The sequence below is a fragment of the Leptodactylus fuscus genome, chromosome 2 (genome assembly GCF_031893055.1).
Source record: "Leptodactylus fuscus isolate aLepFus1 chromosome 2, aLepFus1.hap2, whole genome shotgun sequence".
NCBI classification, from domain to species: domain Eukaryota; kingdom Metazoa; phylum Chordata; class Amphibia; order Anura; family Leptodactylidae; genus Leptodactylus; species Leptodactylus fuscus.
Window position 1 is genome coordinate 38,722,747 of NC_134266.1, and position 25,103 is coordinate 38,747,849.

General features: G+C 42.5%; 1 protein-coding gene across 1 annotated transcript in view; it reads left to right on the top strand.

The window, feature by feature from the left end:
* The window catches only part of RTN4RL1 (reticulon 4 receptor like 1), a 153,108-nt gene extending 128,933 nt beyond the window's left edge, over positions 1–24,175 (top strand). Inside the window, exon 2 of the mRNA XM_075263625.1 lies at positions 21,898–24,175. Within this exon, the coding sequence (XP_075119726.1) occupies positions 21,898–23,243 (1,346 nt within the window). The 3' untranslated portion in view covers positions 23,244–24,175. The remainder of the gene's footprint in view (positions 1–21,897) is intronic.
* Positions 24,176–25,103: the final 928 nt, after the last annotated feature.

The window sequence follows — 25,103 nt, forward strand, 5'->3', positions numbered from 1 at the left end:
TCTAAAGTGACCACTGCAGCCAAGCACTGACCTCATCAGTCACATGTAAGTCTATGTTCACACCAGCGCTTGTACTCCATTTGGGTTTTCCATCCCAAAACCCACTTAAAAATGTGGAGAGAAACAGAACTTTTCTTTCTGCATTTTTGGGTCAGAAAACCAGTGGACCTCATTATAGTCTATGGAGTCCACTGGTACGGAAAGCCGAACGCTAGTGTGGACCTAGCGTAAGTCTAGTGAATGGCTGCAGTGGTCACGTGAATTATGAATCACAAGGTATGGCAGGACGTAAGCAGAGACTCGTGGGGGGGGGGGCACTGAATGGTGCAGTTATGAGATGCGTATATACTTTTTCTTTTAACCCCTTCCCTGCTAACGAGTGCATTTTTATAAAACCCAGAAAAACCCTTCAATTTATCCAATAATATGGCTGTCTCTTCTGTGTGCATGTGAATTATACGCTAATTTATTTTTGGCGAGTACATAGAGTATAAACATCATGAATCAACCTCTCTGATAACATACAAAGTGTCAGATATTGGAATCAATCCATGGACATTCTGTCCCTAAAGCCTTTCTTGAATCAAGAGCATGACGTTCAAGACCATAATTTATGTGGAGTTTAGATACCAGCTATGCTTCGCAGGTTTCCATTTGTAACGGTAGCCATGGCACAGAGCTGGATCGCCATACAGCTAAACTAGCTCATTTGGATGTGAAAAACACAAAAAGGAGGAAATAAAAAAGACCAGAGAACCGAAACGCAACAATTTTGACCTTTATCCATTATGATCAAATTGAACCCCCTCTTAGTGCCACGTTTCTCCATCAACAGACCTGATCTTTGTTTTCCTCTGCTGCTCTTTCGTCATCTTTGGTATTAAAGGGCTAAGATCATCTAGGATTGGGACCCCCCTCTGTTCAGGAAAAGCTTGACCAATGGATGGTAAGGAGACTGCGCTACTCCAATGGCGTTGAATCAACATGCACTTTATTGGAATTTCTTACGACGCATTCAAACAGCGTTTCAGGGATTACCCCTCTGTCCAGGACTCCTATAGCAGGCACATCATCTATGTCTGGGTTTTATAACTCATTATATTTTTTAATGTAGATTGTGAGCCCCATATAGGGATCACAATGTACATTTTTTTCCTTATTAGTATGTCTTTGTAGAATGGGAGGAAATCCACACAAACACGGGGAGAACATACAAACCTCTTGCAGATGTTGTTCCCGGCGGGATTTGAACCCAGGACTACAACTCTGCAAGGCTGTAGTGCTAACAACTTAGCCACCATGTTGCCTCTTTAAATCTCATTATTGTACAGATGTGCCAACTCTTGTCTAATTTGGTCAAAGTGGCTCTGACTATAAATTAAACATACATATTTACCTGGTGCCTTCCACTCTGGTGCTCCCTCCATTGCTCCATTGGACTCCACGTCTGTACTGTGATAAAACTAACCTACTACTGACTTAGCTATTGAGCTATTGACTGCCTATGGAGTGCTATCTGTAAGGTACAAACATGATCCTGATTAATAATTCTCTCCCAATGACTGGGTGGGTGCACAGAGACAGGTATAGCATATCACTCTGTGTTATCATATCACTGGAGCTGGTACTGATCATGAGAATAGGGTTTCTGGTTCCCCAAATTAATTGGAGTGACAATTGCACATGCACACTTTGAGGCTGGCGGAGATAAATGTATACAGAGCACGACTATGCTGATCGGTCCCATAGATTTTAAATGAAATCATAGAATTCTGGCTCTCCATTTAAACAGGGGACATGGGACCTACATTATCAGATCAGTGGGTCTCCCCATTATGCCATCAATGACTTATCACTATTGGGAATAAAGTGATAGTTTGCAATGATGGGTCAATTCCTTTAAGGAATCAACCAGCTCGGAGAAGACCTTTCGTTTTACAGGTCAACTTACAGTCTTGGGGAATATTGTAAGTTTTCACAGTACATAAGATCCATTATAGATGATGAAGAAACACTAATATACTAATGGGCTGCGGTGTGCCTTTCATCATCGTAATGAACCTGATAGAAAAAAGCCCAGAAAGAGACAAATATTATTTTTTTTTTTTTTGGAAGTGCTGTGTTTTATTGAACTGCAGTATGTCTGATTATTCCGGCCCTCATACATACATTCAGAATGCGCCACTTTATCGATCCAAATGTGCAAGAGCGTTTATACAAGATCTCTGGCTTCAGACATATCATAAATGTTGAAGCGGCACGTGATTGTCATGGCAATAAGGCACTTCAGTATCACTTTAATCAGATCACTGAATTGTAAAGAGACAAGCAAAAGCCGCGCTCTCCCTTCGCAGGAACGCCATTGCTAATTAGGATGTGGAAGAAGGGCTGAGAGGGTTAGGGATGTATTGATTTCTTTCAGGATCCCCGCAAGAAGGGGAGGGATATGTTGTTTCATTGTACAAACACAAACCTCGTGAGACACCTTTGTATTTCCTAGAAAATCTCGGTAAAGATTACATTGCACTGCATAGGTAGAGACGATGACCATGTGGGATGAGGAACTTAAGCAGAATTTGGAGTTCAAACTTTTTCCTTAACGTGGACTGAAGGTCATACATATAGCGGGCTTGGGATTTCAGAAGCTTTGTACGACATAAAAGAACAGTTGTATCAATACAACGGGGGTTACTTAACCTAAACCTCACGCTAACTTGCCCTTTGTATACCGTCTCTAACTTTCCTCGAATTGCACTCTATATGAATTACCGTAGTAGTTTCTCCAACCTTTAGCAGCCAAAGTAATCCAATTACTTGTTTAAGGCACCAACTGGTGGATGTGACCAGACTATCATCCATACAAGCTTTGAGATTTCCTCCTGGCACCGCCAATAAACGCCCACCCCAGCCTAGTGACTTTTCAATATTTATGCCAGCAAGTGGAGGGATATAGTCAATTTCCAGACTACTAGTAGCAACTTATCTCCCTGGGACGAAAGGGATGGTCATTGTTGATATGGTAATTATAAGTAACCACAGTTTATACATGACTAAGATAGGTTAAAGGGGTTGCCCCATCTCAAGGATCCTATCTATACTGCTACCTTATGTGGATTTAAGACTTTTCCTAAATACATTGCTTTATAAAAAAATAAAAAAAACTGCTTTGTTTGGCCACTATCTGAGATTATTCACTTCATTGTTTACACTGTGTTTCCATAACCACAGACCTGGGGATGGTCTTATCTCTCTGCCCAGGACAAGTGACACAGCTCCCTGCTCTCAGGAGGGAGGGGGAACTGAGTGCTCAGAGCCAGCTTGTATTTCTGAGTTGTTTATCTCTGGCTCTTCCAGATATTAGTCTGCTAATTGAATTTTGCTGATAAGGGCTGAGACAGGGAGTCTGTTACCTCTGTATGTAACACAGACCTAAAACTGAGTTTATTGTAAGCTGAGTATTGGTCCTGTAGCATGTAAGTTTGGGATTCTCATCACCTATCAAATCCAGCTCTACTAGATGAGCTTCATATTGTACATCTTCCAGTGATACTGTGCTAATTGTACAATCATCCCTCATTACTGACTGCAAACATGTACTGCTATGAAGAGAAATAGCAGAGCTGGCTTTGTATGGGAGACAACAAGTGAAATCCCCACCCACCAATTCACTGAGAAAACCAGAAAGTGAACAGAGCACACAGCCTGCAAGTTGGTGAACAGGCGATTTGGGAAAACCCCTTTAAGATTGAAAACTGAATGGCATGTCATAGGTAGCATAAAATGACCAAATTTATCATTACAATGTAGCCAAATGTAATTGTGATTTACAAAGTTGAATATGTCAGAATTGTGACTCACATTGCCTTTTCACAATATTTTATGTGTTTTAGAGAGTTTTATCCCCTACTCAAGGAAATAGGCAGCTTAGAGGAAAAGGGGCAGAGTTAAGTGGAAAAGGTTATGGCTTAAAATATGTCAACATGCAGCAAAATTGCACCAGAATTTTGATACAAAATCTTGTTACAAAGTAATGCTAGACATTTGTGTAGGGAAACCTGTTCTTCTGCTCCATCGGTGGACCAGAAGAACACGAAAACGCTCCATTTGATGGCAGAAATAATGATGGACACAAAGGACCCCATTGACTATAATGAGGTCCATTGGTTGTCTGTTTTATTGAAATTGCTGGATGATAAAGACAGGCTTACGACACAGGCACCTGGCACAGAGGCGAATGTAACCTTAACCTATCAACAATTGGTGTAAATGACCACAAAGTGGTCCAAGAGTGGAGAAAAGGATCATACGGTGTGAGCCTGTTGATAACTTTGGATCCTCTTAAGTCTACCTGGTCTAAGCTGTCTTAATATTAGACACAATTAGTAAATGTGTCTCATTGAGTTCTACCATCTAAGGAAATAATACAATTGTAAGCAGAGAGTGAATGGACTCTGTTCAGGATGTACACAGTCCAGTCCCATTAATGTGACCACCTGTCAGAATTCAGAATAACCACCTTTGGCAGAGCGGACCGCTGTGAGACGTGCAGGGAGAGAGGGGATGTTGTGATGGTGGTCACTGGGATGTTGAGCCATGCCGACTCCAGTGCCGTGGCCAGCTGTGCTAGGTTACGCGGTTGAGCATCCATGGCACGAACAACCTGATTGAGGTGGTCCCACAGATTCTTGATTGGGTTCAAGTCTGGGGAATTTGCTGGCCAAGGGAGTACGGTAAATTCATCCTGGTGCTCCACGAACCGCGCACATACACTGCAAGCTTTATGACACGTCGCATTGTCCTGCTGAGGAAAAACACTTCACATTAACATGGTCCGCAAGGATAGATGCATACTTGTGTTGATCCATCGTGCCTTCCACAATGATGAGTGCACACAGATGGCTGATGACACGTGCCTTCTGCGATTGGTTATTTAATGTTGATGTCAAAAGTAGGCGGTGGTCACATTAATATGACTGGACTGTGTAACTACTTTCTGAGTATTCATTGGTTCAAGTAAATGGTTGGCATTTTTTTTTATTTTATAAATGAACCCGTAAAGTACCGTACCAAAACTAAAAACCAGCATGATGAAGGGAGGATGATGACTAAAGTTACAGATGGTGGTATCTCCATTTGTAATATCCCCGTAAACTGGCAAGAATAAGTCCAGTGTGATGTAGATGAGGCTCTTTTGCTGCATGTCTGGTACAATAGCGCTGGGTTTAAAATAGCACAAAAAACACGTTGAAGCTAAAAATTCTATTGATATACTTTGACATATTTCCTTTGATAACCATGGTTAAGAATCCTGGACCTAGAATTACACCACAGTAAAATCAATAGTATCCTTCCCTGTGAATCATCTATTGAGGTGTGTTTCATCCACAAATTACATTGCTATTGCGTTTATGTGAAAAGTGGAATTGTCGCTCGTCATTTTCTTATTATTGTAGAAGTGCAGCAATTTTCGGATGAAAAGAATTTTACCAGTCACTAAAAAAAAGGAGAAAGGTCATTTGCTGGTAGTTTGTCCTCTTGTTCTGGTGCACATTTGTCTGTCCCAAAGAGATTAAAGATATGCTTTATGTGTAGCCCTAGCTTTCTATAACTATTTGGGTTAGGGTCCAATCACATCATGATTTTACATCCATTTAACAGATGCGTATGCAAAAATGGTTGGCTTTCCATTTACATAGAAATTGATGCAAAAAGTTATATATAGTTATATATCCCATTTTTGTATCTTTGAAAAAAAAAAAAAAAAAAAAAAAGGCTTTAAGAAAGGCTATTCTTCTCCTACCTTTAGATGTCTTCTCCGCGCCACCGTTCGGTAGAAATCTGGGTTTTCATCAGTATGCAAATGAGTTCAGCACTGGAGGCGGTCCTCAGCGCTCAAACAGCACTGGGGGCGTTCCCAGTGCTGCGAGAGAACTCTCTAGTGACACGCCTCTATCTTCTTCTGGAACGGCCGCTCCCTGTTTCTTCTTCCGTCCTGGTTTTCAATCTTCTAGGCATGCGCACAGCTGGTGTAAGCGGCCATTTTCTTGTGGCCTGTGGGCATGCGCAGTCAGCTCTGCCCGAGGCCCGATGGCAGAGCCGACTGTGCATGCGTAGAAGTTTGAACCCAGCCCAAGAAGAAGACACGCAGAGAGGCTGTTCTTGAAGAAGATAGAGGCGGTGCTGGAGATTTCTCTCGCAGCATTGGGGATGCCCCCTGGGCTGTTTGAGCGTTGGGGACCACCCCCAGTGCTTCGAAAGAACTGATTTGCATACAGACGAAAACCGAGATTTCTACCGAACGGCGGCACGGAGAAGACATCTAAAGGTAGAAGAAGATTAGCCTTTCTCAAGGCTATTCCTACGTGTGATCGAGAAAAAATGTGATTTTAATGACAGAAAGGTAGCATTTGTGTGAAACATACAGTAAATGGGCTGGTTAGCTCTGCTCATATAAACAGATGGCTGAGAAGCATTGCAAGAGAAGCTAAACCAATTAATTTAGGGAAAATTCCAGGAGTGCTCTCACAAATCCATGTCATTGCTATGAGAACGCAAGAACCCCTTTAATAAGAAGGATTATAGTAGTAATGAGTAAGTGGGGATTAAAATCCTGCCTGAACTCTTCCCTCTATAAACACTGGTTCTGATGTCCCTGCCGAATAATTATAACTTGGATGTAGGCTGCATTTGTGTGTACATCGCAACTTTGTGTTAACTCTTTTCAGGGGCTTTCGAGTTTGTTACCTTCCATGGATGATTAGAAGGATTATGCTAAATCTGTTACATTGTCTTAGAGTATTAACAAATAATTCTGCACTTGATTTATTTACCTGCTCTCTTGGGAGTAATCGCTTTACAAATGATCACATTAGCCCTTCCGTGCACGTTATTTCACAAACAGCATGAGACGTAATTTTAGGTGTGATTATTTGGTGGTGTTTTTCCTTAACATCTCCCATCTGTAACATAAATTGAATTTGTCTGGAGAAATGCTGATTTGTCTCTTATTATTATGTCTTTAGCAAGACGTGGTTAAAAGAATGGCTATTGATACGGAATATCCTCCGGTCTAGTTATTCTTTAATTCTATTCCCGTCTTCTTTAGTAGAAATATAGCAGCCCCTTTATCTTAGCTCAGGTTTGGTCAAGGACAATTTCTTAATAAACCAATTCAATCCAGCTTTGCGACATTGTAATAAAATCTCTGCAATGAACAATACAACCACTGGGTGGCCACACGAAGGTGCATAAAGCATAGACATCTTGTCACAAAATACCCCAAAATCATGGGGCAACATGGTGGCTCAGTGGTTAGCAATGCAGCGAACTCTCTGTTTAAAGCACTGCAGGAAGAACCACGATGTGTTCCCGTTACGGTTTTACGTCCTGTGAGGCCTAAGCAGTGGCGTAACTACCGCCATAGCAGCGGAGGCAGCTGCCACAGGGCCCGGGACATTGGGGGCCCGGTGACAGCCGCTACCGCAGCTATCACTATACTCGGGGGTCATGTGCGTCCCGGGTCATGTGACGTCCAACATCATTGAACAAGGACAGCAGCGCAGAAGGCAGCGGAGAAGACAGCGTAGGAGGCAGGGGACAGGTAAGTAACAGTAATATTTTATGTTTTTATTCCCCCGGGTCTCCGATTATTATACTCTGGGGTCTGAAAAGACCCCAGAGTATAATAATTGTTTATAGGTGTCCACAGTGGGACATAATACTGTGTGCAGGGGCCACTATGGGGGATAATACTGTGTGCAGGGGCCACTATGGGACATAATACTGTGTGCAGGGGCGACTATGGGGGATAATACTGTGTGCAGGGGCCACTAAGGGACATAATACTGTATGCAGGGGCCACTAAGGGACATAATACTGTATGCAGGGGCCACTAAGGGACATAATACTGTGTGCAGGGGCCACTATGGAGGATAATACTGTGTGCAGGGGCCACTATAGGACATAATACTGTGTGCAGGGGCCACTATAGAGGATAATACTGTGTGCAGGCGCCACTATGGGGGATAATACTGTGTGCAGGGGCCACTATGGGGGATAATACTGTGTGCAGGGGCCACTATAGGACATAATACTGTGTGCAGGGGCCACTATGGAGGATAATACTGTGTGCAGGCGCCACTATGGGGGATAATACTGTGTGCAGGGGCCACTGTGGGGGATAATACTGTGTGCAGGGGCCACTAAGGGACATAATACTGTATGGAGGGGCCACTATGGGGGATAATACTGTGTGCAGGGGCCACTATGGTGGATAATACTGTGTTAAGGGACCACTATGGGGCATAATGTAACGCGCAGAAATGCGTAGGAGGGGGTCGGTCGAGGTCGTCGGTGTCGGAGGGGAGGGGGGCCCATGTCAAAAGTTCGCCACGGGTCCCCGCCATTCCTAGTTACGCCACTGGGCCTAAGCCTTAATATATGACATGAGGTGGAGCATGGGACGCACCGTACTGCCATGGTGGTGTGCGTGACTGCAGTAAAGTTGATTAGAATTGTATACAGGATCTATATGTTGTAAATTTCAATATAAGGTCATGGGCATTGACGTCTTCTAGAAACATTGTGATGCACATTTAGGTTTTTAGGATGTTAGTGACTAAACCATGTTGAAATGCATGTTCTATAGGATGGAGCATAAAATGGGTGCTGGAAATAGAAAGCAGCCTAAGGGGAAAACAGTTGAAATTGATTTCAGGACTTATTGACTGTAAATTATGGAAATTTCAGTTTGACAATACAATACTTTTTAGAGAAAGAAACGTATTAAATGTATTACTTATTTTTTTCCTAAATGATATATTCACTAGACATTTTAATGTATACTATTGGAACTTTTTATTTCTTAAATCTGGATTCAATAATTGCATACATTGCACTAATATCTGATCTATACATGTACATACAGTATTGCAATATTGCCTAACATATCAATGTAGCATGTTTTTGATAATTTTATAGTTGAAATTAAGAGACCCTTGAGTCCTATCAAGAGCAACTCTTGCAGTCATAGCCACAAAACCAATTTGGTTGGTCTTAAAATATATGTTTGTTGTGGGGCTTTGAATCTGTCCTGTAGGCAACGGTGCACTCAACCAGATGGTAGAGTAATTACATCCATTGCATAGTGCGTCATTGGAGTGCATAGAGTGGCAATACATAATCTGATACTGAGACGAGTGATTTTTCTGTCTAAATGCAAATGGAAAATTACCTGATCGGTATCAATAGGAGTATTTGTAGCATTAGTAGCCACAAACTTATATCACTACATGGGATGTTACCTCTAATATATCACATGGACGTTCAATTATTCTCTCCATATAGTGCTTGCCTCACTACTAGGGTTGAGCCGATCTTGAGATTTCAGGGTCGTTTTTAAAATCCGATTTCCAATCATTTTCCATTCGAACCCAATCCCAATTCCGATCCCAATGCAAGTAAATGGGATTTTTTAAATAATCAAAGATAAGATTTTAAAAACGATCCTATTCACTACACAGCATGGAGTCTAAAAATTTAACGCTTTAATTGTTAGTGATTTAAAAAAAAATCCTCTGGCTATTTAGTCCCCCCCCTGGTGTCCACTCACCTGCACAGAAGCGCTGCCGCTGGTGTGGTCCCTGCTGTTCTCGCTCCTGTTCTCACTTCTGTTCTCGCCTTGGTGCCCCTGCCTCCCAGGTTAGTGTTACAGACCTAGGAAGAATATGGGGCTTGTGGCTTAGGAGAGTGTGGGCGGGTACAGGGCGGGGATACGTGAGTGCTCCCCTCCTAGTACCCACCCCCACTGTCCTAAGCCACAAGCTACTAGAGATGTTAGCTAGTCTCCCATTAGAATGAATGGACGGGGGTTAAGCGGCTGGACACCGGCATAGGCTGTGTGCCGGCTGCATCCATTCATTCCTATGGGACCTAGCTAACATTGTTAGCTTTTCCCACAATGCCAGTAGGAAATAACCTCAGACCTCGATCCCACCTAAAAAGATCGGGATCGGAATTCCGATCACGATTGTGAAATTTACTCGATTGCCGATCGGAATTGGATCTTTTCCGATCCCAATCGCTCAACCCTACTCACTACCCATTGTTAATACATTATATTGTCAATGCAGACTGCTATTTCTAGTGTCTTGTACTGTAAGATAGGCCAGGAAATCAAATGGTAAAAACCCAATACTTATGGGATTCTATCATTAGAATTCCCCTTTTTAAACTAATTACACGTAGGAATAGTCTTAAGAAAGGCTATTCTTCTCTTTCCTCAGGTTGCGGACCAAAAAACAGGTAGCTGTGACTGGATACCCGGCATCCAGTCGCGCACTCCTCTCCGGATTAGGCCCAAATGAATGGGCCTAGTCTGGGGGAGGAAGTGTCTTCAGGCAGAGGTCGCGAGGTCACTCAGCCTTATGAGCATGTCCGTTCTTTTTTCTGGGAGCCGGAACAAACGGCTCCTGGAAAAAAGAACTAACCGGCTCCCATTGATTTCAATGGGAGCCGTCTTTTTGGTCAGGATTCTGAGGCAGATACAGCCTCAAAATCCTGACCAAAAAACCCCGTGTGAACTTACCCTAAGACTTTCCTTTGATTCCGACTCTCTGCCTGGAACCTGTGTATTAGCCCTTTGATATCTTTCCATACTATACTGCCACAGATATTGCATCTGCTTTTGAAGACTACACTACATTATGGAGATATTCCTTGTAATAGGGCATCCAATAAAACATAGCTCAAAATCTTTGGGATTTTACATGGATCAGAGAAACAAAATTGCCTCTGTATGAATCTAATGCGATATTCTGGCTTCATACTACTGGCAATTTTTACGACAAGCATCACAGATAGCAGAAAGTCTACTAAACGCTCAATGTATATTTGACTGTGCTTAGCATATATAAATTTGAAAACCAAATGTAATAATCTCTTTATCTTTGCTACAGGCAAATATTCCTGTCAATTTCCAAATAATTTTCATGTAAATTTAAGGAAAGTTAATTGGATCGCCCTTTTCAACTTAATCACCTGGATTGCTCTTGTCACCACAACCCCATCTGCTTTGCGTGCCTACGCCACTATTTGTCACTTGCTGCGGTCTCTTTCCCACCAGCCATTCCACGTTGATATGAAGTATCATTAGTGCAATTGGATTCAAGCAGAGAGAGCCATGTTGTCGTTTGAGAGGGAACAGTTAAGCAGGCTGGCAGATTAGCATCATATCTTTTATTGGATCAACATGAAAATTCTGACCCGCTGCGTCCATGAGCGTTGTGATTATTCTATGGTGATCTGTGTACTATGGTTATTGATTCCACATTGTACGAACGCCACGAAGCCTGACAATTATTCAATAATGTCTCTTTTACTGCGCAGATCAAATCTAATAAATGTTCTAAGGCTTCGGTTCCTTTATGTGATACATTATACGGCGCATTGTAGACGCTGACAACCTAACAAGGAGCTCAAAAATTGATACCTATAAATGTAATACACTGTTTGTTATAGACGACGATGGTGTTAAAGCCTCTCCGGTTCCCTGTATTGCTGTCTCTACACTTCACATTAAGTTCTTTTATTTTATTGAAGGAAATATGAAAAACTACTCGTAACTTGCTTTGGCTTCTGAAAGTACGCCATAGTGTAACATAATAACGGAATGACACAAGCAGAAGAAGACACCTGGAGGTCAAATCGAATCAAATAGGCTTTATTGGCACGTCCGAATGGGTATTTGGCATTGCCAAAGATAGTAAAGTGGGGTGGGGTGGAGAGTTGGAGTCGAGGGGGAGAGTATGGGTGGGTGGGGTGGCTGATTTGGGTTATAACAGTCCATGGAGTCTCATCTTCCTCTTAGTTGGTGACAGCTGTATGGGGGGGGGGGAATTTGGGGTATAACAGTCCGTGGAGTCTCATCTTCCTCTTAGTTGATGGCCGATATATGGGGAGGTGGGGTGGGGTGGGTGGTTTGGGGTATAACAGTCCGTGGAGTCTCATCTTCCTCTTGTTTGGTGACAGCTGGACACGTATTGGGCAGCGATCTCCACAGTGGCCTCTTCTTCTCCCAGTAGGATGTAGAGTTTCCTCTTCTCATCTGCAGATATGAAGTCTGGGATGTGGGCAGGGAGTCTTTGGTAGTAGACGGCCCTCACAGCTGAGTATTTGGTGCAGTGTAGCAGGAAATGGGTCTCACTACCCATAAAGTCACTGTCTTAATGAGCGAGCGGTGGTCTCAGTTGGTTACCATTCTAAGCATAGGAACCTAGAGAATTCTTCAATGTATGCCTACCAGGGAAGCTTTGTAGACCTGCAGCTTCATTCACTGCAGCTTATTGTACTGTACTTGTTCAAAAAAAAAGACAATGCAACATACTATGTCAATTAGACTTCATGGACACGGTCATATTATGGCTTTGTATAGCACCTTAATAATCTCTTGATTCTCATGGGACCCTTACTGTACCTCCTTATGCCTTTGGTTTCAAATAAAGATGTACTGATTTTTTTTTTTCATTTGGATCCTACACTAATCAAACAGAAACAAAATTGTACCATATTCCAATTCACGGCATATGTGTAAGAACTCTGTACAAGTTCAGAGTTGTATGGAGCAATAACATTGCACCCATAGAAGTGTATGAGGCTACATTGCACATCTGTATGTTTCTAGTGTCTTACAGCTTGAAACCACTCAGTAAATTCTGCCGTGTTCCATTGCAAGGGGATATTTTGCCCTAAAACTACTGCATGTAGGGAAGAATACCTTAGTAATTTAAGGATCGCAAGTGCCGCCACATTGAATGTATAGGACGCTGCAAGATGCCATTGTAGTGGCTCTCAGGCCTTAAAGGGGTACACCCTTTTCACACATTAATGGAGTATCTACAGGAGATTCCATAAATTTCTGCGCCTTTGGGACCCACACCTAGCTCAAGAACAGGGATGTCTGAACCCAGCCTTATGGCAACTGTAAATGGAGACGTGTGATCTGTTAGATCAGCTGCTCCCAGAGATCCTTGTTTGGACAACCCATGTCCATGGGCTATTATAGAGGCATGTGAATGTTAAATAAGGAGAGTGACCCACTTAGAACCCATAGGTGGCATTTATTATTAATTACGCCAGATATCTGGTATACAAAAGTTGCAAACTTCTGGTTTTTGACTTTTTAAATGCCGGTTGCGACACTGGTGTGGGAGTAGTTCTCCATTTCCATCGCTGGCCTACGGGGTCTTAGAATTTGCCTAGTTACTATTGTAAATTTTTGTGTATGAATCAGAGAGAAGGGCAATTAATAAGCTCTTACGTATGAAGCCTCAAGGAGGTCATGGTGTCCATGTGATATTACATTTCACCTAAAGTGGCCACTGTAGGGGAAAGAAGCAGCTGGCTAAATCTTAGGAGATGGGCCTGTGATGGTCAGTGCTAACATTTAAAGACAACCTGTCACCCTGAAGATTCTATATACCCTGCAGGAGGAGCTGAGCAGAATAATATATAGTTGGTGAGAAAATATTCAGTATAACTTATCATTTATCCATGTATTTCTCTGTTCTTTCTATGCTTTGGAATAATAATTGAGTCCAGTTCCCTTTAGGGTAAGTTCACACGGGGATTTTGGTTCGGAACCTGAGGCGGAGGACGCCTCAGGTTCCGGACCAAAATACGGGTATCTGCAACTGGATGCCGCTGTAGTGTACCGGCATCCAGTCGCGCACTCCACTTCGGATTTGGCCCAGTTGAATTGGCCTAGTCAGGAGGGAGTGTCTTCAGGCGGATGTCGTGAGGCGAATCGGCCTGAAGAATGAGCACGTCACTTCTATTTTCCAGGAGCCGGAACAAACAGCTCCTGGAGAAAAGATCTGACCGGCTCAAAATCCTGACCAAAAAACCCTGTGTGAACTTACCCTTAAGGTATTGTTGTAGCTATAGATAACTTACCACCAAATGAACCTCTTGGGGCCTACACTAGATCCATATAAAACCCAGTTACTATTCCTTCCTCTCTTTTAGTCCTGTTTCTAGTTTGCAAAAAGTTTTTCGAAAAAGTATAAATAAGAAATAAAACAGGGTGGTGCAGTCTATTCACTACAGATGATCATAGCCGCTCCAAGGCTTCCAATAAACCGTCTTCAAGGCACTAGAAATATCAAATACAACCAACAACAAACAGAAGAAGACGAACAAAAACTTTGTCGTTTCTGAACTAGATGACGGGCGAATGAGCGTATTTGCAAATGAGAAGCCTAGAAGATAATGTCTCGCCTTCTATTTTATCCTAAACATGGCCGTATTAGAGAAAGCCAGAAATAGATGTAAGTTCTGTAGTAAGGGCCGCGATTACTGATTGCTGTCAGGCTCCAGTGTGTCATTTTATTCAGCATCCTCTGTGCTCCTGTGATTGGAATATCTAGTACGCTGCCAAATTTTAATCAGGTTATGACTGTGTGACACAGAGGAGATGGATCTTATGTGAAATTAGAGTAATCACGGTACCGCATGTGGATTTAAAGGCACAACACCCTGCCAGAAGGCACTCACATGCCCTCACTTTATGGCACTTTATAGCAACCTGTACCTAACAGACAATAGTGTCTTGGATTCGTTGCTGCTGTTTTAGTACTTGAGTTCAGATTCCACTGTGTAGAGAGCCAGCAGAGAGGAAAATGAAGCATGCTTATACAGCACAATCAAAGACTTTAAGAAGTGATATTCAACCTGTAGCTCGGAAGACACATACCGCTCTTCAAAGGCATGCGGGTGGCATTTTTAATCCACATGATGCTCCGTACAGCACAGAATAGATTAGCTAATGCACTCAAATGGCACACTTAAAACTAAAGAACATTGGGATGTAGATTTTTGAGAGTCAGATCACTGCTAAATTGCTTCTCTTTCAGAAACAAGGATTAAATCAAATTGCTTTAGAGAATAAAACCTATCTGCCAATTTATCTTGTCCTCTGGGGCAATGGTGTCATGATCTAGATGTAGGGCAGTTAAAACAGGACAGTTCTTGTGAGGGGGAAAATGGGTTGTAGCTTGTGAACAGAACATCATTGACCTGGAAGTTTATATGGAACTTTCTTCTCTATTGAATTGAATTGATTTCCCTACAATAGCATTTTGCTGAGATACAAGTTTCGAGACTCCTATTACTGACTCCAGGTTCACACTTCCCCTCGAGCTTCCATTCTTCAGGTCCGCTTGGAGACCCGAAAAGCCGAAACCCAATCTGATTACAAAGCAATTACCATAGACTATAATGGGGCTCGCGGGTTTCCGTACGATTTCCGCCCGAAGAATGTGGAGAGAAAAGTATTACTTGCAGGACTTTTCTCTTTGCATTTTTCAAGCAGAGTGGGGAATAGAATCCCCAAGTGTTCACTGAGCGCAGATGCAGGGGCATAACTACCAGGGTAGCAGTGGTACTGGCTGCCACAGGGCCCAGGACATTAGGGGGCCCGGCGACAGCCGCTACTGCTGCATTTTTTCGTTTGGGTTTTTTTAATAGGCCATTACTCCAGAAGGTAACGGGCTCTATTTACTTACCAATCCTGGCTCCTGCTCACGGCCGCCGGCACTTCTTCTTCTGCGGAGGTGGCTGTGAGCAGGAGCTGGGATCGGGAAGTGAGGCAGCGGGCCCCACATAAACTATTATTATACTTGGGGTCTTTTCAGTCCCCCGAGTATAATGATCAGAGGTATAGGGAAGGTGATGGAACATAAAAAACAGCGTTACTTACCTCTCTGGGCTCCAAGCAGGCTTCATGCCTACTTGTGTGACGTCCCTGACGTTACATGGGCCACGGTTTGAGTCCTTATGTGTCGGGGTGCAAGCCCCAGTTCAAGCAACGTCCTGTATGTCATTGAAAATAACCGACATCAGCAGGGACTGCAGGAGCCAGGGAGAGGTAAGTAACAGTGTTTTTTTATGTTTGTATCCTCCCCTCAGTCTCCCATTATTATACCCTGGAGTCTGAAAAGAACCCAGCATATAATAATTGTTCATGGGTGTTCACAATGTGGCATCATACTGTGTGCAGGGGCCACTATGGTGCATAATACTGTGTGCAGGGGCCACTATGGGATATAATACTGTGTGCAGGGGCCACTATGGTGCATAATACTGTGTGCAGGGGCCACTATGGGATATAATACTGTGTGCAGGGGCCACTATGGTGCATAATACTGTGTGCAGGGGCCTCTATGGGATATAATACTGTGCACAGGGGCCACTATGGGAAATAATACTGTGTGCAGGGGCCACTAGGGGGCATAATACTGTATGCAGGGGCCACTATGGGAAATAATACTATGTGCAGGGGCCACTATGGGGCATAATACTTTGTGCAGGGGCCACTATGTGACATAATAGTGTGTGCAGGGGCCTCTATGGGATATAATACTGTGTGCAGGGGCCACTATGGGGCATCATGTCCGCTTAAAAAGTCTCCTATGGAGATTCCAACACAGTTGTGACTCCAGCATTAGGCCTAGTACACACGAGGACGGAATAGCATATTTTGGTCCTGATTTTGACGAGGGAAGCTCAAAATGAATGGGCCTAGTCCAGAGGGTGCTGCTGTGAGGCGGACGCTGTGGCTCATTGAATCCGGAATCCGCCTGAAGAAGGGGCAGCTCGCTTCTTTTTTCCGTGAGCGGTAACATGACACTCATGGAAAAAAGATCGCTAGCGGTCTCCATAGACCACCATTGTGAGGGGGTGGATTCCGCGCCGTAATCCGCCCCCTCTGTGCCGTGTGAACAAGCCCTTAAAGAAACAACAGCAGTGCAAGCAAGTAGCAATCTTTTCCTACAGGTAGTATTTCCGTCGGATACTTCATATCTATCTATCTATCTATCTATCTATCTATCTATCTATGATCTATCTATCTATCTATCTATCTATCTATCTATCTATCTATCTATCTATCAATGCATCTAGACCTTTATTTGGTCAGTAGCACATACCCATCTTTCTAAATCCTACCTCGGCCTCCGTGGGCATTTTATAAATCTCAGCCTGGGATAAATTTATGAAGAATGTAAAACACTTTTGGGAACCCTTGAGCTACCGAAAAGTAAACAGAAATAAATTGACCATCCATCTTAGATTTGCAGGACTTGCTTATGCATGCACCATGGAGATGCCACTTCATTATATATTCTCGAGCCGTTCCCAAGTTCTGCTAATACAGGAACCCTACTGATGTCATCACCTGGACTAGCTAGAAATTCATTATACGAAAATATTCCCCTATTGGAAAGAGAAATTACACTGAAGCAATCCTTGTTTAAATTGTGTCCCATTTCTGTTAGTATGCTTTCATGGCACGTAATGAAATGGCTATAATATCAATGAGCTTAGCAGGGTAACAGTCACACATTATCCTCTGCAGATATTCCGTATTTCATATCTAAAATATGTTTCTTCCCTATAATAAGAAATGGATTGAAGGGAAATTAAAGGCATAAGAGAGCTAAATTTAGTGCACGGCCTTATAAAGGAATCGTTTTCACTAAATATTCCAACTTTTAACGGAAGTTTCTCGGTCACAGCAGTGAAAATTTGCAGAGCTGTAAGTCTTTCAGCCATCGGAACCAAGTATTGCAATGATTCATTTTATCTAAAATTAGAAGAATTTGGGGCTAAAATATAAAAATCTCGGAATGAAAAAATTCTGGGGCTTAAATTGGAAACAGACGGACTATACGGTTATACCTGGTGTCAGGATTAAAGACATAATTGCTTAATATACGGATTCCCCAGAGGGCTCTTGTAATATATACTACAGGAACATCTAGTAGGAAGACAAAGACGGCTTAATTGATTTCATTGACTGCAGGATGGCAATACAAATCAATCGGATTAAAGACGCCATGTCTCCATTAGTCTTAGCATGACTTATAGCTGACAGCTATTCCCCAGACACCCCTATACAACATGTATGCAGGGGTCAGCTGAGCATACATGTGTTTTAATGGGGAGAGAGGAGTAAGTTGCTGCAAGAAACCTGTAACAGTGGCATATATCCCAAAGAAATAATGCTTGGGCATGTTAGATGATGTTCGGTAAAGAAAGGAGTGGGCTTGTTGAATTCTGTCAGTGTAGATCCTATATGGCAATGACATACACGTGTTGCGCTGGGTTCACACTAGCGTTTGGCTTCCTGTTCTTCAGGTCCACTTGGGGACCCGAAAAATGGAATATAGCCAGCTACTCCCAGTCCTGCGTGGTAACCTTGGGGAGCTGTCTTCATTTGTTTTCTTGCACCCATCCTGGATACAGGCGCCATCTTATCATTTAACATTATACCAGTTTCAAGCATAAGCAACTATATCTAGCATTCAGCTTTTAAGAATAACAATGTTTTTCATACATTACATAATTATAACCTTCACATATCAGGTGTTTGAAAGTGCTATACAGTGCACAGATCTGGAACCAGATAGCTCAGCTACTATTAACTTCATGGTTGCCTTCCCCAAGATTAAACATGGATTTGCAAGCCTACCGTAAACTGTTAGAACTGGCAGGATTTGGCCTTTTTTCAACCCACTAACTACATAATCTATACATTGAACATAGCGTCCAATCTGCAGTCAGGGCAGGAGGAGCTGAGCGGATTGATGTATAATTTTATGTGAAAATTTAGCTTATTTTATTTTAATTCCTGATTATTCTGGGTTTAGTAGTCCAATGGAAAAACCTATTATCCGAGTGATCACTATCTGATACAAGGATAGCTGTCAGTCACTGATGAGACCGCCCACTGGACTCTTAATCTCAGTGGAATAGGAAAGAATTTTGAGCTTTGCTGAATGTATTCCTATAGAACAATGCATCAATCTGCTCGGCTCACCTTGCTCTATAACATACTGCACACACATAGGATCTTCAATGTGACAGATTCTCCTTAGCCTGCACTTATATCATCAGATAGGTTTATCTAAATATATATCTGGTGCTGCATTGCCGTTGTGTTGCTAAAAAGCCTCCCATGAACACCATAAGTAAGGAGGAATTCTTTGCTAGATACCATGTTTGCCGGGGATAATCCGTGTACACACTATTAGATGGAAAAGGCCACGAAACAGACAGAAAAAATTCCGACTGTATGAATCCTTACAAAAACTGAGCTTGTAGAATTAGTAGAAAGGAAAATGTCATTTGTGATAAGTTACATCTTTAGTATATTAGTCGGCTGTAGCTCCAGTAATTATCCTGAAAGCAATTAGTGTCCATTTCCATTCCACTAATATTAGCATATAAAACACGCGTTACGATATTCCTCATTGTGCTTAATCTCGCTTATTAAGTCTTCTGACCTAGGAAATCAAAGAAATAAATACATGACAGTAAATTCCACCTTCGTCACCGATACGTTGTGATAAGTCGTGTAGCTTGTGATCACGAGTCCTCTGTTGTGTATGCGCCGCACATTCACAGCCCCCCCCCCTTTTTTTTTCCAGACAGATAATGAGTTAGAGGATAAAATTTGGCAATAAATGACCTTTGAATATGAGTCCATGATATTTCAAACACAATCTATTTTTAATGGAAGCTTCATTATTTAAGAAGTCCTTAACCCCTATGTTGCAGAAGTTGAGTTGGTATTTCTGAGTACCCTAGTGATAATATGCTGACCTTGTGCATTGCTTATGTACCATGGATTCTAAGAATAGATTGTTATTGGTACTTATAAACATGTAATAACTGGGGACCCTGTCGCTCTCCCCACTTATCACTATTCTACTGATGGAAATGTGGGAATAAATTGATAGCGGGGTGTTACCATTCCATTTGTCAGTGGGGTGTATCCTTACTCCTCATTCACATCTGTGTTCGGGGGAGTCCGCATGAGGACCCCTTCCTGAACGCAACTGCAAGTGGTGTGCCAGTGAAAGCACATGGACCCCATAGACTATAATGGGTTCCATAAGCTTGCCACCAGATCTCCGCACGAATCATGCGGACAGGAAAGCAGATTGCGAATTACTTTCCAGTTCGGATGATCCCTGCGGAGATCTGGCGGCAAGCACATGGAACCCATTATAGTCTATGGGGTCCATGTGCTTTCACTGGCACACCACTTGCAGCTGTATTCGGGAAGGGGTCCTCATGCGGACTCCCCCGGACGGAATACCAACGCAGATGTGAACGAGGCCTGAGGATAGGTTCACACCAGCGCCTGGTCTCTGCCTGGCGATACCATTCCCCATTCCGTTTGTAAAATGTGGAGAGAAAATGTCATTTTCTTTACATTTTTCGCCCTTTTCGGTTGGAATTGGGCGGAAACTCAGTGGACCCCATTATAGTCTATGGGAACCGCAGGTTTCCACTGGTAACGTGGATTAGGTTTCTGTTTGGGGGGTCCACAAATGGAATAACGCTGTTTAGTACCACCTAAGTGACTGAGATTTCAATTCAATTCATCCATTCCTTACAGGGGAATAAAAAGGCAGAAAAACAGCAATTTTCAAAAATATGTACATTTCTGAAGATCACGGCGCTTTAGCTCCGGAATTCTGAGCATTTTCAACATTGATTTAATAGGGGAATAAAAAATACATTGAAAAACACACTTGCTGCTCCTTTTGTTAGCTGTGTTTCGCTTCGTCCAACCTTAGCCTTATACAAAGACTAAAAATGTATGACTACATTGACATTTGGGTGTTACTAGTCGGTGGGGGGGGGGGTCTACTCTTAGCTGAGTATCAGACGCAAGTTTTAGTGGATCCACACGGGATCCGTTTATTCACTTCACCCAATAATCTCATCTGTGAAACAATAGAGCAAGCTGTATTTTTTCACTGGTCGTGGACAGCACATGGGTCAGCCATGTCAATAGGCTCTTATTCATACATTTCTCAGGGGAATAACAAAGGAACAACACACAGTTATACGTAAAGATCTTTCAGAATCATTATTAGGGTGGAGCCGATCTTGAGATTTCAGGATTGTTTTTAATATTAGATTTCCGATCATTTTCCAATTGAACCCGATCCCAATCCCAATACCGATCCTAATGCAAGTCAATGGGATTTTTTAATGATCGAAGATCGGATTTTAAAAACAATCCTATTCACTACACAGCATGGAGTACAAAAATTGAACGCTTCAATTTTTGGACGCCACACTGTGTAGTGATTAAAAAATCCGCTGGCTACTTAGTCCCTCCTGCCGTCCGCTTAACTGCACAAATCCGCTGTCGCCCCCCGTTCTTCTTGGTCCTCTCCTCTCTCATTCACATGCCTTCAGAGCGCGTGCGCGCCCCTACCTCCCTAAGTTAGTGTTACTGATGCTGGGAGTAGGCGAGGGTTGTTGTGGCTTAGGAGAGTGTGAGGGTACAGGGTGCATCACTCACGTCTCCCCTCCCTGCACCCGCCCACACTCTCCTAAGCCACAATCCCTGCCTTCTCCCAGCATCTGTAGCACTTGCCTGGAAGGCGGGGGCCGCGCACAGCACTCTGAAGGCATGTGAATGAGAGAGAAGAGGACTGAGAAGAACGGGGAGCGGCAGTGGATCTGTGCAGGTAAGTTGAGCGATCAGGACTGGAATTCCGTTCCTGTTCTTGTTTAGGCGGGATCGGAACCTGATCGTGAAATTTACTCGATCACCGATTGGGATCCGATCTTTTCCGATCCCGATCGCTCAACCTTAATCATTATATTTACTAAAACACACATCAGGCCCCCTCTATAGGTGTACCAGCACTGTTACTTTATGGCAAATAATAGTATATAGGTTACTAGTCAATGACCTTGCTAATAGATTTTATTCTTCTTCTTCAAGTATATTACATCTATTTGCATTATTGATGTTTATGTTCATAAATCCATTTTGCCAATTCTAAATACTTGTTGTCTTCTCTCTTGTTACAGGGTGTCACTTGGATCTATTTTTAGTTCTTTTTGGACTGCAGTTGCCTTTTATGTCACTATGCCCCATCAACTGTATATGTTACCCTTCACCAATGACTGTCAGCTGCCAGGCTCACAACTTTGGGGCTGTACCAGAGGGGATTCCGGAAATCAGCGAGAGGATATTTCTTCAGAACAATCAGATAACCATGCTCCTAAGGGGACATTTCAGCCCTTCATTAGTCACACTGTGGCTTTACAGCAACAACATTACCTTCATTGATCCAGAGACATTTGAAGGCTTTGACAACCTTGAAGAACTGGATCTTGGGGACAATCGCTATCTGAGGGCTTTGGCAGGAGAGACATTTCAAGGTTTGTCTAGACTTCATACCTTGAATCTGTACAAATGTGGCCTCAGTTCCCTACCTAGTGGGATATTTAGCGGACTTCACAGTTTGCAATTTCTTTACCTGCAGAACAACCACATTGAGTTTCTACAAGATGACATCTTTATAGATTTGGTCAACCTGAGTCATCTTTTTTTGCATGGAAACAAGCTTTGGAGCCTTCATCAGAATACTTTTAGAGGTTTGGTCAACCTGGATCGTCTCCTTCTCCATCAGAACCAACTTCAGTTCATTCATCGAAATGCTTTTCATGACCTTAAGAGGCTGACCACACTATTTCTGTTTAACAACAGTATATCGGAACTGCAAGGAGAGTGTTTAGCACATCTTTCTGCTCTGGAGTTTTTGAGGCTTAATGATAACCCCTGGGATTGTGACTGTAAAGCCAGATCCCTGTGGGAATGGTTACGAAAGTTTAAAGGGACTAGCTCGAATGTTATTTGCGAGTCACCTGATAACATGGAGGGCAGAGACCTAAAAACTATAAAAGCAGAAGATTTTGTGCATTGTTCTGGCTCAGAGTCTCTTCACCAAATTAAGACTCATACTTACAGCACCACCCATCAGATATCACATAAAGGGCACCACTCACATCATTCCTCCAAGGAAAAAGGCAAAGATTTGCACCAAAATGAGCCAGCTGCCCATCCGGACCCACGTCCAGGAACAAGGAAAACCGGTAAGAACTGCACCAGTCACAAAAACCGAAACCGGATCTCCAAACCCTTATCTGGGAAGAGCACGCATGACATACAGGATTATGTGCCGGATTACCAACTGAAATTCAATTTCGATACTATGCCCACTCCTTCTACAAAGAGGAAGACTAAATGTACACGGAGGACGTCCATGAGAATGCCAAGTGGAGTGCAGCAGGCAGCAGAAAACAACAGGTGTGATGGGGTCAGGGTGTCCCTGCTGCTCTTCCTCCTGGTGTTAGCTGTCATTGTACGCTGACCAACCTTGGAAGGAACTCTAGCCACTGCCACCACTTTCTAAAGGACCAGCATTTCTTTCTGTTATTCTTCTTTATTTGTGTATGGAGGATTTGACCAGGAGGATGAATGAAAGTGGCTTCTTATGATCTATTGGCTTGTGTTGGTGGATTATAAATGTTAACTGGATGCAAAGTCGTTGGGGGCAAAGCTTTATCACAAGCCTATCACATGCTGCCCCAACTTTGCATGTACAAAGGGCAACGTCGTTCCAAGACATTGCAGAAAATCCATTACTCATTCTTGTTACCAACTTGACATGCAAAACGGGGCATTCTTACTAATCCTTCCTGTTTGTTTTTATATATTGTTTGATCTTTAAAGTGGGAACATCATTGTTTAAAAAAAAAAAAAAATCCCACAAACATTACAAGCCAGGCCTCCTACACATGCAAAAGACACTGTGTGAGTAATGTCTCCAACTGGTTTTCGTTGGCCTATACAATTGTTATTGGTCTTTGGGCCAATGCTGCTCAGAAGACAATCTACAAATCCTGAAAAAAACTCAGGCATATTATCTTATTCTAGCAGGGCTTAGCTGCCGTGCTACCAAAGGAAGGTTGCAAGCGTACTATAGGACTTGTTAAAAAAAAATAAAACTAGAAAAAGAGATTCCTGCAGGCAGCCTGTTTATTTTGTATCTGTATCCACATAGTTATTTAATGACACAGCCCTTACCTACCCTATTCTGTCCAAATATCCATAAGTGTGTCTATTAATGTTTCTATGGCTATATCTGAAAAAAAAAAACATGAAACATCCGAAAAAGAAAACTGTGCTGTTTGTTTTCTAGCAAATAGGCATTATTGGCTTTGAGCTTTGGCATTAGTTATTTTGGGGAGGGGGGTATACCTTATTATTCACAGCTGTTGGCAGAAGTGAATACTACTAGGTGGCAAAACAATGGCCCATGGAGAAAATTGTAATTCAACAAAATAACATAGGGGTGTCAAAGTTAACGTCACAAAAGAGAAAAGTGGTAAGAAGTATACATAGCACGGGTCTATCCTAAATACTCAGCCATAGAAGTCAGTGTCTTATTTGGGAGCAGTTGGCGAAAACATAGTCAGAAAGACAAGGCGTGCTCCCATCAGTGTTAGTTGATGTGAGCCTTATAGCTGGTCTAGAGGTATTCACAGCATCGGGATACAAGTCCCATGTAATATCTGTGAAGACAACAACCTTATCAAAAAAAATCTCCAGTAGACATGGGCCATCTCTCAACTGGTTTGTCCCGATGACGCAGGGACTCACCAAGTGATTACTCAGAAAGGATTCGCCAGCAGGATTTAGAGACAGGCGGACGTCCATTGAAAACAGGGTTGCGATTTTTTTAGAAGATTCTGGTTATCGTTATGGGGACGTCAACATGTGCCTATCACTACTTGCAGAGTGTGCTGTGTTGTAACTCTATATCCTCAAAGGCTGTCATGGATTCTTTAGAGAAAGTCAAATACAGATGTCTTGGGATTAGCTCGACAGTATGTGCAGAACCCTGGGGACTATCAAAAGATTACACTCAAGTTTTACCAAGAGCAAAAAAATATATATGTTTAAAATAAAAGAAATATATATATATATCTACATTATTATAAAATAAATATATACCTACCCGCAAAGTCCTATTCTAAAAAAACAATTTTTTTTGCCCTGGAAAGCTGGAGTTCACATCATGATAGATGACCCCACTGCCGGTAACAAAGTAGCAGTGTTAACCAGATATATGGTAGATAACAGATCTAGTGAGTATTGCACACACAATAAAAATGTTATTTCCTTGTAAGAGAACTTGTGTGACCAGAAGAGAACACGGAAATAAACT